Raw genomic sequence first — 13,830 nt, forward strand, 5'->3', positions numbered from 1 at the left:
AAGTCAAGTCAAATTTATTTGTATGGCGATTTTTAGAACTGTTGTTGTCACAATACAGCTTTACACAATCAGCAATTAGTAAAAGACAGCAAAAAAACAATAACATCAAAAGATATGAAAAATCTAAGACCCCCAGTGAGCAAGCCAACAGCAACAGTGGCAAGGACAAACTCCCTCGGAGCTGGAGGATGAAACTTTGGGAGGAACCAAGACTCACAAGGGGGACCCATCCTCCTCTGGTCAGAGCTATTTATAAATTATCGATAAAAGTTACCAAACCACCTATACTGTTGTACTGCTCAGGTGTGCAATCATAATATAATAATCATGGTGTAGTATAACTTAATATAGTCAAGCCAGTGGTGGTCAGAGTAATGAGAGTAATGACAGTTAATAGTAGTAATATTAATAGTGGCAGAAAGTTAGGGGGCAGGCCTGCTGGTCAGACTGGTAGGTGACAGCTGGTCTGATGTAGATAAAGGGGACCCCAGTGGGCGGTCTTCCAGCAGGTCAGGCTGGATGAGTGGGTGACTATTTACTCAGAGAAGGTAAAGAGACAGAGATAGTTCTGAATGGATTGATAGAGAGCAGAGAATATTTAGCAGTATCAGTGTGTGTCTGACTACTCCGGCAGGTCTGACTATAACAGCCTAACCTAATTAAAATTAGAGCCAGAAAGTAACACAGACACAGGAACATTATCTGGAAGGTTATTCCAGAGTTGGGAGGCTTTATAGGAAAGTCAATGATAGTGAATGCTCAAATGATAGATTGTGGAAATCCAAATGTTACTTTTGTGTAATTTGAAGATAAATCTTTTACGTTTACGAACTCATAGCATTCAGTTAGATATGATTTGAACCACAATAGAGCTGTTCCTGTTATTCCAACCATGTTCTCTAATCTTTCTAGTAGAATAATGTGATCTGTTGTATCAAAGACAGCACAAAGGTCGAATAGGGCTAATAAAGATACGTTGCCTTAATCAGAGGCAAGAAGGAGATTGTTTGTAATCTTCACTAGGGCTGTCTCAGTGCTATGATAGGGTCTGAATTTCTCATACATGTCATTCTTATTCAGGTATAAGCAGAATTGTTGGGCCACAGCCTTTTCTATTATATTGTAGTTATCTATTTTTATGACTGATTGTGCTGATTTAAGATTTAAGGGTTTGACTGATTGTGCTGATTTAAGATTTAAGGGTTTTGGGTACATGCCCAAGCTAAGGGATGAATTTACTATACTGATTATAACCATTTTAGTATTTTGGTCGCTTTGTCGACCACTATTTCCACTCTGGAAACAATACTTTCTGTATTGTTTGTTTTAAGGTTCAAGTTTGAATGTTGTAGCATTGGGCGAGCATTTCTGTCTTGCAGAAATCAGTAATCATAGTCCCTGAGGCACCCTGGGCAGTTAGAACTGAATTGTGGTCTATATCCCTTAATAAATCTCGGATGCGCACCTCTAACTGGTCTACCTTCTCCATCAGAGATCTAACTAGCTGGCACTTAGCACAAACACAGCCACTATCATTATTACTAGCAATGGAAAAGGGAGCAGTAGCACTGTCTTTTACTGCACTCTTCTACTGTGCAGCAACCCCAGCCCAAATATGACCTTCATGGAAGAATCATAAGAAGAAAGTTTCCTAACTGTCCACATAAGTGTGGTACATTTTGAAAACAAGGGCCAAGGACTAATAAAGTTAAAATACTAAGACTTTTTAGACACAGCTGTAAAAGTAACTGTAAAAGATTAAAATAAAGTGATCTTGCCTAAAATATGAAAGAAATATCATTTTAACTGTTTAAGATCATTAATAAAACAAGTGACCAATAAATTTCTGCAACTTTGCTTTTTAGTGGCTTCTTTTAAATTTTTTTTTTTTAAACAGCACTTTTAGAATAGTTGTATATTAATGTACTCTCTCTTCCTTTGACAGATGAGCCAGATAAGTTTGTTGGCAAGCCCAAGGCTCAACCCCAAGAGGCTTCTCCTCTGGTGGGTGATGTAGTGCTCAGCTGTGAGGTGGCATCTCCTAGAAGTACTGTTGTGTGGAAGAAAGAGCAAAAAGAAATTGTGGAGGACAAGAGGACAACCTTTGTGTCACAGGGTATGCAGAGAAAACTGGTTATCAAAGGAGCCAAACAGAGTGATGAAGGACACTATTCATGTGAAACTGCAGATGACAAGATCACTTTCCAGGTTAAAATAAAAGGTAACAATTAATGCTGATTTGTATATGATTTAATTAATGCTTAATTGGTCATAAAGTAATTTTATATACACATGTGCTAATATAGGCATGCTAAAGCATACATGGCTGTTATGTTTGTCATAGTGTTTTTATTATAGTGTTTCACTTTATCCATGACTTATGATTATATGATCATAATGCTACTGAAAGCTTTGTATTCTTTGCTAATGCTAAGTATATATGCTAAATATTATTTATGAGTTTGATGAAGTTCATGATCTCTCCTACAGAAACGCAGGCCACCTTCATCAACAAGGAATCCTATCAAAGAGATGTGAAAGTGTCTGCCTTTCAGGACGCTGTTCTGAACTGCGAAGTATCAGACTCCAAAACTGAGGTGAAATGGTATAAAGATGGCAAACAATTGAACTCCAGTAAGATAGTTAGTACAGAGGCAAAAGGCAAGAATCGTCAGTTGGTGTTACGCAATGTGGAGGAGAAAGATGCTGGAGAGTACATCTGTGAAGCTGGAAATGAGAAACTGTTCTTTAAAGTTCAGGTGGCAGGTATGCAAGATCTTTGTACTGATTGATTTAAACCTTGCAATTTCTGTTATTACAGGGTAATGTATATGTATATGTTTTTTTGGTTTGTTTATTATTTAGTCTGCAGAATGATTTTTCTCTTTTTATGTCATCCTTTGTATTGTTTTATAGAGTTGACTTTGTATATGTATAGATACAAACGTGTGTGTGTGTGTGTGTGTGTGTGTGTATACTATGTGTGTATAATTTTTTATCATTCAATAGCTGTCCTTTCAGAAACACAGGCTGCTTTCATCAACAAAGATCAAGTGAAGAGAGAAGTGAACATATTTGCTTCTCAGAAAGCCACACTGAGCTGTGAAGTGTCTGACATAAAGGCTGAAGTGAAATGGTATAAAAATGGCAAGCAGATGGTCTCCAGCCGGGCTGTCCACATGGAGGCAAAGGGCAAGAGTCGTCAGCTGGTGTTGGACAATGTGGAGAAGCAAGATGCAGGGGAATACACCTGTGAGGTTGGAAATGAGAAGCTGACCTTTAATATCCTGGTTACAGGTATAGTGCATTTTAATAACAATTTGTTCTTGCTTCTGGTCTTTAGCGACTAGCTAAGATGTACTTGATTAATATACTTTAGTTATGTGGTAATGATGTAGGCATTTGAATCAGGTAAATTCAGTGTCACACTTCTCTGGTGTATAAATATTTTGTTCAGGGCTTGTTTCTTTGTGTGTTTTAAGTGTTATTTATAATAGGTTATTAATTTATTTTGTTTTATCCATTTTAATTTTTAAATAGTTCTGTTTAGTACAGCCTGTCTCTGCAATGTGAATGACTGAGTTAGATCAACATGTTGATGATGAACCTTTATTTTTTTTGTAATGTTTAGATGTCTGTTTAGAACCTCAATCAGCTTTTATCAACAAGGATTCCTATCAGAAGGAGGTGAACATCTGTCCTTCCCAGAAAGCTACACTGAGAAGCGAAGTGTCTGATGTGAAAACTGAGGTGAAATGGTATAAAGATGGAAAGCAGCTGATCTCCAGCCAGACTGTCCACATGGAGGCAAAGGGCAAGACTCGTCAGCTTGTGTTGGACAGTGTGGAGAAGAAAGATGCAGGAGAATACACTTGTGAGGTTGGACAAGAGAAATTGGCCTTTAAGATTCTGGTTACAGGTATAGTGCACTTTAATTGCTATTTGTTTTCTTTCTTCTGGTCTTTGAAGACATGCAAGGTTCACAGAACAAAGGTTTTAATAATAATCACACAAACCATTACATCTTGTCAGAAAGTCCTGGTGCATACAATGAATGAAGTAAGTTGCTATTAACTTACTTCAATTATGTACATTATTGCCATGTCGATATAATATACTAATCATCCAAATTACTAACAAACATCAGTAAAGTAAAAGACTTTATGGAGGACTTACTTTAAAAGGACTTAATGTAATGAACACTGCTCAAAAAAAAAGGGAACACTCAAATAACACATCCTAGATCTGAATGAATTAAATATTCTCATTGAATACTTTGTTCTGTACAAAGTTGAATGTGCTGACAACAAAATCACACAAAAATCATCAATGGAAATCAAATTTATTAACCAATGGAGGCCTGGATTTGGAGTCTCACAAAATTAAAGTGGAAAAACACTACAGGCTGATCTAACCTTGATTTAATGTCCTTAAAACAAGTCAAAATGAGGCTCAGTATTGTGTGTGGCCTCCACGTGCCTGTATGACCTCCCTACAACTCCTGGACAGTCTGTGGTGTGCAACGTGACGTTGGTGGATGGAGCGAGACATGATGTCCCAGATGTGCTAAATAGGATTCAGGTCTGGGGAACGTCCATAGCTTCAATGCCTTCATCTTGCAGGAACTGCTGACACACTCCAGCCACATGAGGTCTAGCATTGTCCTGCATTAGGAGAAACCCAGGGCCAACCACACCAGCATATGGTCTCACAAGGGGTCTGAGGATCTCATCTCGGTACCTAATGGCAGTCAGGCTACCTCTGGCGAGCACATGGAGGGCTGTGCGGCCCTCCAAAGAAATGCCACCCCACACCATTACTGACCCACTGCCAAACCGGTCATGTTGAAGAATGTTGCAGGCAGCAGATCGCTCTCTACGGCGTCTCCAGACTCTGTCACGTCTGTCACATGTGCTCAGTGTGAACCTGCTTTTATCTGTGAAGAGCACAGGGCGCCATTGGCGAATTTGCCAATCCTGGTGTTCTCTGGCAAATGCCAAGCGTCCTGCATGGTGTTGGGCTGTGAGCACAACCCCCATCTGTGGACGTCGGGCCCTCATACCATCCTCATGGAGTCGGTTTCTAACCGTTTGTGCAGACACATGCACATTTGTGGCCTGCTGGAGGTTGTTTTGCAGGGCTCTGGCAGTGCTCCTCCTTGCACAAAGGCGAAGGTAGTGGTCCTGCAACTGGGTTGTTGCCCTCCAACGGCCTCTTCCACATCTTCTGGTGTACTGGCCTGTCTCCTGGTAGCGCCTCCAGCCTCTGGACACTATGCTGACAGACACAGAAAACCTTCTTGCCACAGCTCACATTGATGTGCCATCCTGGATGAGCTGCACTACCTGAGCCACTTGTGTGGGTTGTAGAGTCTGTCTCATGCTAACACGAGTGTGAAAGCACCATCAACATTCAAAAGTGATCAAAACATCAGCCAGAAAGCATAGGTACTGAGAAGTGGTCTGTGGTTCCCACCTGCAGAACCACTCCTTTATTGAGTGTGTCTTGCTAATTGCCTATAATTTCTACCTGTTGTATATTCCATTTGCACAACAGCATGTAAAATTGATTGTCAATCAGTGTTGCTTCCTAAGTGGACAGTTTGATTTCACAGAAGTTTGCTGTACTTGGAGTTATATTGTGTTGTTTAGGTGTTCCCTTTATTTTTTGAGCAGTGTACTTTAATTGTCTAGAGGTCATCACATAAATTCAGTGCTGCACTTCTTTTGTGTATGAAGGATACTTTATACTGGTACTTTCAAGGCTTGTTTCTTTGTGTGTTTTAATTGTGTAGTAATTCTATTAAAGAGTTTTTGGTTTCCTGCCTGTTGATTTTGTACAGTTCTTAAAACAGTACATCCTGTTTCGATAATGTTGAATGACTGAGATTAGCATGTTGATGATGAACCTGAATGTTTTGTAATTGTCTGTTTAGAACCTCAAGCAGCTTTTATCAACAAGGATTCCTATCAGAAGGAGGTGAACGTCTCTGCTTTCCAGAAAGCTACACTGAGCTGTGAAGTGTCTGACATGAAGACTGAGGTGAAATGGTACAAAGATGGAAAGCAGCTGGTCTCCAGCAGGACTGTCCACATGGAGTCAAAGGGCAAGAGTCGTCAGCTGATGTTAGACGGTGTGCAGAAGAAAGATGCAGGAGAATACACCTGTAAGGTTGGACAGGAGAAAATGGCCTTTAAGATCCTGGTTACAGGTATAGTGCACTTTTTGGACTATTTTTCTTTTTTCTGAAAATTGCAGATTAGCAATGTGCACAGAATAAAGATTTAAATAATATCAAATAAACTATTACATGTTGTTTGAGAGGTCAGAAAATCATGGCATAGTCACTGTTGTTAAAGTCTTTGGCCATTCGATGAAGGGCGTACTGTATTTAACTATTTCTGTGTAGATATAATATTTAAAATCAACACAATCACTGCCAAACATCAGAAAATTGAAAGGTAGATGCACTTGATTAATATACTTTAATTATGTGGTAATGATGCAGGCATTTGAATCAGGTAAATTCAGTGCCCCACTTCTCTGGTGTATGAATTGTTTTTTCAGGGCTTGTTTCTTTGTGTGTTTTAATTGTAATTCTGCCTTATGTTATTTATTTATTTTGTTTTATACAGTTTAATTCTGTCCATTTTTTTTGTACATGCTGCCTCTACAATGTGAATGTCTGAGTAAGATCAGCATGTTGATGATGAACCTGAATGTTTTGTAATTGTCTGTTTAGAACCTCAAGCAGCTTTTATCAACAAGGATTCCTATCAGAAGGAGGTGAACTTCTCTCCTTCCCAGAAAGCTACACTGAGCTGCGAAGTGTCTGATGTGAAAACTGAGGTGAAATGGTATAAAGATGGAAAGCAGCTGATCTCCAGCCAGACTGTCCACATGGAGGCAAAGGGCAAGACTCGTCAGCTTGTGTTGGACAGTGTGGAGAAGAAAGATGCAGGAGAATACACTTGTGAGGTTGGACAAGAGAAATTGGCCTTTAAGATTCTGGTTACAGGTATAGTGCACTTTAATTGCTATTTGTTTTCTTTCTTCTGGTCTTTGAAGACATGCAAGGTTCACAGAACAAAGGTTTTTATAATAATCACACAAACCATTACATCTTGTCAGAAAGTTCTGGTGCATACAATGAATGAAGTAAGTTGATATTAACTTACTTCAATTATGGACATTATTGCCATGTCGATATAATATACTAATCATCAAAATTACTAACAAACATCAGTGAAGTAAAAGACAAGAAGGACTTAATGTAATGTACTTTAATTGTGTAGTAATTCTATTTATCTAAGGGTTTTTGGTTTCCTGCCTGTTGATTTTGTACAGTTCTTAAAACAGTACATCCTGTTTCGATAATGTTGAATGACTGAGATTAGCATGTTGATGATGAACCTGAATGTTTTGTAATTGTCTGTTTAGAACCTCAAGCAGCTTTTATCAACAAGGATTCCTATCAGAAGGAGGTGAACGTCTCTGCTTTCCAGAAAGCTACACTGAGCTGTGAAGTGTCTGACATGAAGACTGAGGTGAAATGGTACAAAGATGGAAAGCAGCTGGTCTCCAGCAAGACTGTCCACATGGAGTCAAAGGGCAAGAGTCGTCAGCTGATGTTAGACGGTGTGCAGAAGAAAGATGCAGGAGAATACACCTGTAAGGTTGGACAGGAGAAAATGGCCTTTAAGATCCTGGTTACAGGTATAGTGCACTTTTTGGACTATTTTTCTTTTTTCTGAAAATTGCAGATTAGCAATGTGCACAGAATAAAGATTTAAATAATATCAAATAAACTATTACATGTTGTTTGAGAGGTCAGAAAATCATGGCATAGTCACTGTTGTTAAAGTCTTTGGCCATTCGATGAAGGGCGTACTGTATTTAACTATTTCTGTGTAGATATAATATTTAAAATCAACACAATCACTGCCAAACATCAGAAAATTGAAAGGTAGATGCACTTGATTAATATACTTTAATTATGTGGTAATGATGCAGGCATTTGAATCAGGTAAATTCAGTGCCCCACTTCTCTGGTGTATGAATTGTTTTTTCAGGGCTTGTTTCTTTGTGTGTTTTAATTGTAATTCTGCCTTATGTTATTTATTTATTTTGTTTTATACAGTTTAATTCTGTCCATTTTTTTTGTACATGCTGCCTCTACAATGTGAATGTCTGAGTAAGATCAGCATGTTGATGATGAACCTAAATGTTTTGTAATTGTCTGTTTAGAACCTCAAGCAGCTTTTATCAACAAGGATTCCTATCAGAAGGAGGTGAAGTTCTCTCCTTCCCAGAAAGCTACACTGAGCTGCGAAGTGTCTGATGTGAAAACTGAGGTGAAATGGTATAAAGATGGAAAGCAGCTGATCTCCAGCCAGACTGTCCACATGGAGGCAAAGGGCAAGACTCGTCAGCTTGTGTTGGACAGTGTGGAGAAGAAAGATGCAGGAGAATACACTTGTGAGGTTGGACAAGAGAAATTGGCCTTTAAGATTCTGGTTACAGGTATAGTGCACTTTAATTGCTATTTGTTTTCTTTCTTCTGGTCTTTGAAGACATGCAAGGTTCACAGAACAAAGGTTTTTATAATAATCACACAAACCATTACATCTTGTCAGAAAGTTCTGGTGCATACAATGAATGAAGTAAGTTGATATTAACTTACTGCAATTATGGACATTATTGCCATGTCGATATAATATACTAATCATCAAAATTACTAACAAACATCAGTGAAGTAAAAGACAAGAAGGACTTAATGTAATGTACTTTAATTGTGTAGTAATTCTATTTATCTAAGGGTTTTTGGTTTCCTGCCTGTTGATTTTGTACAGTTCTTAAAATAGTACATCCTATCTCTACGATGTGAATGACAGAGTAAGATCAGCATGTTGATGATGAACCTGAATGTTTTGTAATTGTCTGTTTAGAACCTCAAGCAGCTTTTATCAACAAGGATTCCTATCAGAAGGAGGTGACCGTCTCTGCTTTCCAGAAAGCTACACTGAGCTGTGAAGTGTCTGACATGAAGACTGAGGTGAAATGGTACAAAGATGGAAAGCAGCTGGTCTCCAGTCGGACTGTCCATATGGAGGCAAAGGGCAAGACTCGTCAACTTGTGTTGGACAGTGTGGAGAAGAAAGATGCTGGAGAATACACTTGTGAGGTTGGACAAGAGAAATTGGCCTTTAAGATTCTGGTTACAGGTATAGTCCCCTTTATTGCTATTTGTCTTCTTTCTTCTGGTCTTTGAAAACGTGCAAGGTTCACAGAACAAAGGTTTTAATAATAATCACACAAACCATTACATCTTGTCAGAAAGTTCTGGTGCATACAATGAATGAAGTAAGTTGATATTAACTTACTTTAATTATGGACATTATTGCCATGTCGATATAATATACTAATCATCAAAATTACTAACAAACATCATTGAAGTTAAAGACAAGAAGGACTTAATGTAATGTACTTTAATTGTGTAATAATTCTATTTATCTAAGGGTTTTTGGTTTCCTGCCTGTTGATTTTGTACAGTTCTTAAAATAGTACATCCTGTCTCTACAATGTGAATGACAGAGTAAGATCAGCATGTTGATGATGAACCTGAATGTTTTGTAATTGTCTGTTTAGAACCTCAAGCAGCTTTTATCAACAAGGATTCCTATCAGAGAGAGGTGAACGCCTCTCCTTCCCAGAAAGCTACACTGAGCTGTGAAGTGTCTGACATGAAGACTGAGGTGAAATGGTACAAAGATGGAAAGCAGCTGGTCTCCAGTCTGACTGTCCACATGGAGGCAAAGGGCAAGACGCGTCAGCTTGTGTTGGACAGTGTGAAGAAGCAAGATGCTGGAGAATACACCTGTGAGGTTGGAAATGAGAATTTGGCCTTCAATGTTATATTGACAGGTATGTTGTCGTTTTTTTCGATTAGAAAAATGACATCACAATAGTGATTTAGACTTAAATAAAAACCTAATGATTTTTAATAAAAACCATACAGTACCAGTTGAAGGTTTGGACATTCATTCAATGTTTTTTTTAAAAATGTTATTATTTTCTACATCACAGGTTAATATTGAAAACATCAAAACTATTAAGTATTAGTAAAAAAAAATGTAATTGTAATTTATACGTTTGATTCTTCAAAGTAAACACATTTTGCTTGAATGCTATCCTTTGCACACTTTTGGCATTCTCTCAGTCAGCTTCATGAGGTAGTCTTAAGGTAGTCTTGAAGGAGTTACACATGTGAAAATCATCTGCTCACGTTTTCTGTAAGTGAAACCAAAAACTTCTAATTTCCACTCATCAGACCAAAATACACATTTCTACTGGTCTAATATAATTGTTTTGTGTTTCTTGGTCCAAGCAAGTATGTTCTTTTCTTGTTTATCCTCAGAAGTGGATTTTCATGGCAGCAATTTGACCTTAAAGGCCTGATTCATGCAGTCTCCTCTGAACAGTTGATATTGAAATGTGTCTACTTAAACTCTGTGCATTTAAGTGGACTCTAATCTGAGGATGGATTTATCCTCTGCAACAGAGAGAACTCTTCCTTTCCTGTGGTAGTCCTCATGAGAGCCAGTATCACAATAGTGTTTTTAGAACTGCAAATGAGGATACATTTGGAATTGTATGTACTGTCTGACCTTAATGTCTTAAAGTAAGATGGACTGTTATTTCTCTTTACTTAGTTGCATTGTTGAATCGTAGTGGAATAGTGCTATTCACTGTAGAGTGAACCCTACCAACCCTACCCTTGCACAATACAAACAAGGGTCTCAGACACATAGCAATTCTTGTCAAGGCACACCTGTTAATTAAAAATCATTTCAGGTGACTACCTCATGAAGCTGACTTAGAGAATGCAGAGAGTGTGCCAAGCTGTCATCAAAGCAAAAGATGGTTACTTAAAAGAATCTAAAGTATAGAGATCAACATTTTTCATTTTTGCAACATAATTCTGTGTTTAAACATGTTTAAACTACTCCTGCACTTAAATGTTATTTTTGTGCTGTTTTTGTAGCACTTGAATTTTGTTTTCTTGTTAAAACTGGTGTTAAAAGCTGAAAATTTGCATTTTGCATTTATTACATTTTACAGATTATTGACTAAAAACATTTTTTCAGTTGTATTTGGTTAGTCGAATTATCTCCATTCTCATGTTGCTAAATTGAAGATAAAAAGTCCTTATGTTTAAATATGTTAATAAAAAAGACTAAAGTTGGGGGGAAAAAATCAGTTTGTCGGTTAAGTTAAAGTAAAATGTAATGTAATGTTTTTGATTGATTACTGTTTTCCTTTTGTACATCCACACAGAGGCACCCCTAAAATTTGTGGCTGGTTTGAAGCCAGGATCTATAGCTCTAGAGAGCACAATGACCTTGTCCTGCCAACTGAACAAAGCTGTAGGTGATGTTTTCTGGAGACACAATGGAAAGGAAGTCAAGCCAGGTGGCAGGTTTGCCATCTGTGTGGATGGCACACACCGCTTGCTTATAGTGTCTGCTGTAGCCAAAGAAGATGAAGGAGAGTACAGTTGTGAATGCAAGGAAGACAAGACCACTACCATGATCACCATTAAAGGTGAGTTTAAACTTGAACTTCAGTTTACAGGTACTTGATCGGAATGATGGACTGATAAACGGACCCGTGTTTACTGCTAATATAGGAACAGCAATTAGTTTTTTCTTGTTTTGATTGATCAGGGTTGTGATTTTGTGATGACAATAATGTAAGCTAGCTATACACTGTATGTGTGTTCTTCACCTGCTTGCTTTTTTATACCTTGATAAAAATGTTTTCAATTTCTGTTTAGAATTTCACAGAGTGTAATTAAGACTAAGATTGTTTATACAGCTGCAATGTCTTTAATGAACCAGTTGTGAAGGCTTTGTGTTAATGTTTTTGTTGTCTCTGGCTTTAAAAAAAAGTCTTATTTTCAGTACAATAGCCAGTAATTTTACCATGAGAAAACATTTTGTTGTTCTTGCATCTTTCATAGTAGTTCTTTAGACAATTCAATTTTTATTTCTAAGTAAGGACATATTGTGGTATTTTAAAGTAACAAACCTTTTCTGGTATTATAGCAGCACGCCTGGTGAAGTTCACTTCCAAGTTGAGTAACGTTGTTGCAAACGAAGGCAAGGATGCCTTTTTTAAATGTTGCATAACTCCTGTGGATGTGAGTGTGCGATGGCTGTGCAAAGGCGTGCCCGTAACTGCTGGGTCCAAGTTTAAGATTGCTCATGGAGGGACCAGTCACTCTCTCACTATAACTGCTGTAACACCAGAAGATGAAGGAGACATCAGTGTTGATGCTGAGGGGAATATATCAAAAGCAACTCTACAAGTGCAAAGTAAGACATGGAGATATGTTAGTATAAAGTGATGTTGCACATATTTGTTCACATATAATAGTAACTTTTAATAGCAGGTTTTGATAAAAGGACATTTTATGTGAGTAGCTTCTTCATATGTTGCCTCAGAGCTCCCAGTTACCTTCCAGAAGAAGCTAGAGAACTTAATAGTTCAGGAGGGGGACAAAGTGCAGCTGGAAGTAGAACTGAGCAGGCCATCCAGCGAAGTGAGGTGGATGAGAAACGATGTGGTGCTGCAGCCTGAAGGAAATTTGGAGATTAAGATTGATGGTACCAGACAAACATTGATCTTCAATAATGTGACCTCTGCTGACCGAGGCGTCTATTCGTGCGAGACCCTAGATGACAAGACTGAGGCAAAACTCACAATAGAAAGTATGCTTTATTTTTCAAAAAATCTGCTTATTGACACCTGTAACCTGTTGTAACAGTCAGTAGTCATAACCACACATGTACTTTCTCCCTCTATATGTTGTTATGCTCATTTTATTGTCTCTCTCCAATCATGGCATTAAGGGAAGAAAATTCAGGTACTGAGAGGCTTAAAAGAGATCAAAGTCCAAGAACAGGAGACAGTAACCATGGAGGTAGAGCTTAACCAGCCTAATGTGGAGGGTTCCTGGAGCAAGGATGGCCAAAAACTGAAAACAGGTCCCAAAGTCCTCATTACTACTCTGGAAAATAAGCATTCGTTAACCTTGTCCCAGGTAAAGATGGAAGATGGTGGCACCATCACTTTCCAAACAGAAGATGTCCATACATCTGGAAAACTCACTGTGACAGGTTTGTTTATGCCTAATCTAAAGGAGCTCTTTCATAGATTAAAATGAAAAGGGCTGAATACAAAAATGGTTTCTGAGCTGTATCTTTTATTCATAAAGAACCCGCTGCAAAGATCGTCAAACCTCTAAAGGATATCAAAGTCCCTGAAAAGGAAAAAGTTGTATTTGACTGTGAGGTTTCAAGAGCAAACGCTGATGTTAAGTGGTTTAAGGTATACAGATCTTATTTCTCACTCTAAATTTGATTAAAATACAGTGTCTACATACTGTGCTATTGTACTAAACAAGAACATGAGTGGCATTTATTTTGTGTTTTTTCAGGATGATGTGGAGCTGAAACCTGGGAAGAAATATGTAGTACATTCTCTGGGTCGCAAACATAGTCTAGTCATCAAGAAATGTACCTATGAAGACCAAGGCCTGTACAAACTGAAAACAGCTGATGACAACACATCAGCAAAGCTGATTGTTCATGGTACAGGATAATTCATATCTAAGTGATAGTTTGAAAAATTCATGTTTTTATTAGAAATATTATTGTTTTTTTATTAAGAATACAATTGTTTTTTATTAAGAATATAATGAACAATTTAGGACTTTTAATAATTATTTTATTTTATTAAAGGTTTATTATATTAATAAGCATACCA

The 13,830-nt window shown here is 37.8% G+C and overlaps 1 protein-coding gene across 8 annotated transcripts in view; it reads left to right on the forward strand.

Annotated features, from left to right (window-relative positions):
- The window catches only part of obscnb (obscurin, cytoskeletal calmodulin and titin-interacting RhoGEF b), a 98,352-nt gene that overhangs the window by 21,715 nt on the left and 62,807 nt on the right, over positions 1–13,830 (forward strand). For all 8 annotated transcript variants that reach the window (XM_072680276.1, XM_072680278.1, XM_072680277.1 and 5 more), the window contains exons 9-24: positions 1,946–2,221; positions 2,491–2,766; positions 3,010–3,297; positions 3,632–3,919; positions 5,936–6,211; positions 6,743–7,018; positions 7,441–7,716; positions 8,248–8,523; positions 8,949–9,224; positions 9,649–9,924; positions 11,338–11,604; positions 12,108–12,377; positions 12,507–12,773; positions 12,915–13,181; positions 13,280–13,392; positions 13,502–13,655. In XM_072680276.1, coding sequence (XP_072536377.1) covers positions 1,946–2,221; positions 2,491–2,766; positions 3,010–3,297; positions 3,632–3,919; positions 5,936–6,211; positions 6,743–7,018; positions 7,441–7,716; positions 8,248–8,523; positions 8,949–9,224; positions 9,649–9,924; positions 11,338–11,604; positions 12,108–12,377; positions 12,507–12,773; positions 12,915–13,181; positions 13,280–13,392; positions 13,502–13,655 — 4,122 coding nt within the window. The remainder of the gene's footprint in view (positions 1–1,945; positions 2,222–2,490; positions 2,767–3,009; positions 3,298–3,631; positions 3,920–5,935; positions 6,212–6,742; positions 7,019–7,440; positions 7,717–8,247; positions 8,524–8,948; positions 9,225–9,648; positions 9,925–11,337; positions 11,605–12,107; positions 12,378–12,506; positions 12,774–12,914; positions 13,182–13,279; positions 13,393–13,501; positions 13,656–13,830) is intronic.

The sequence above is a fragment of the Salminus brasiliensis genome, chromosome 5, assembly GCF_030463535.1.
Source record: "Salminus brasiliensis chromosome 5, fSalBra1.hap2, whole genome shotgun sequence".
Taxonomy (NCBI): Eukaryota; Metazoa; Chordata; class Actinopteri; order Characiformes; family Bryconidae; genus Salminus; species Salminus brasiliensis.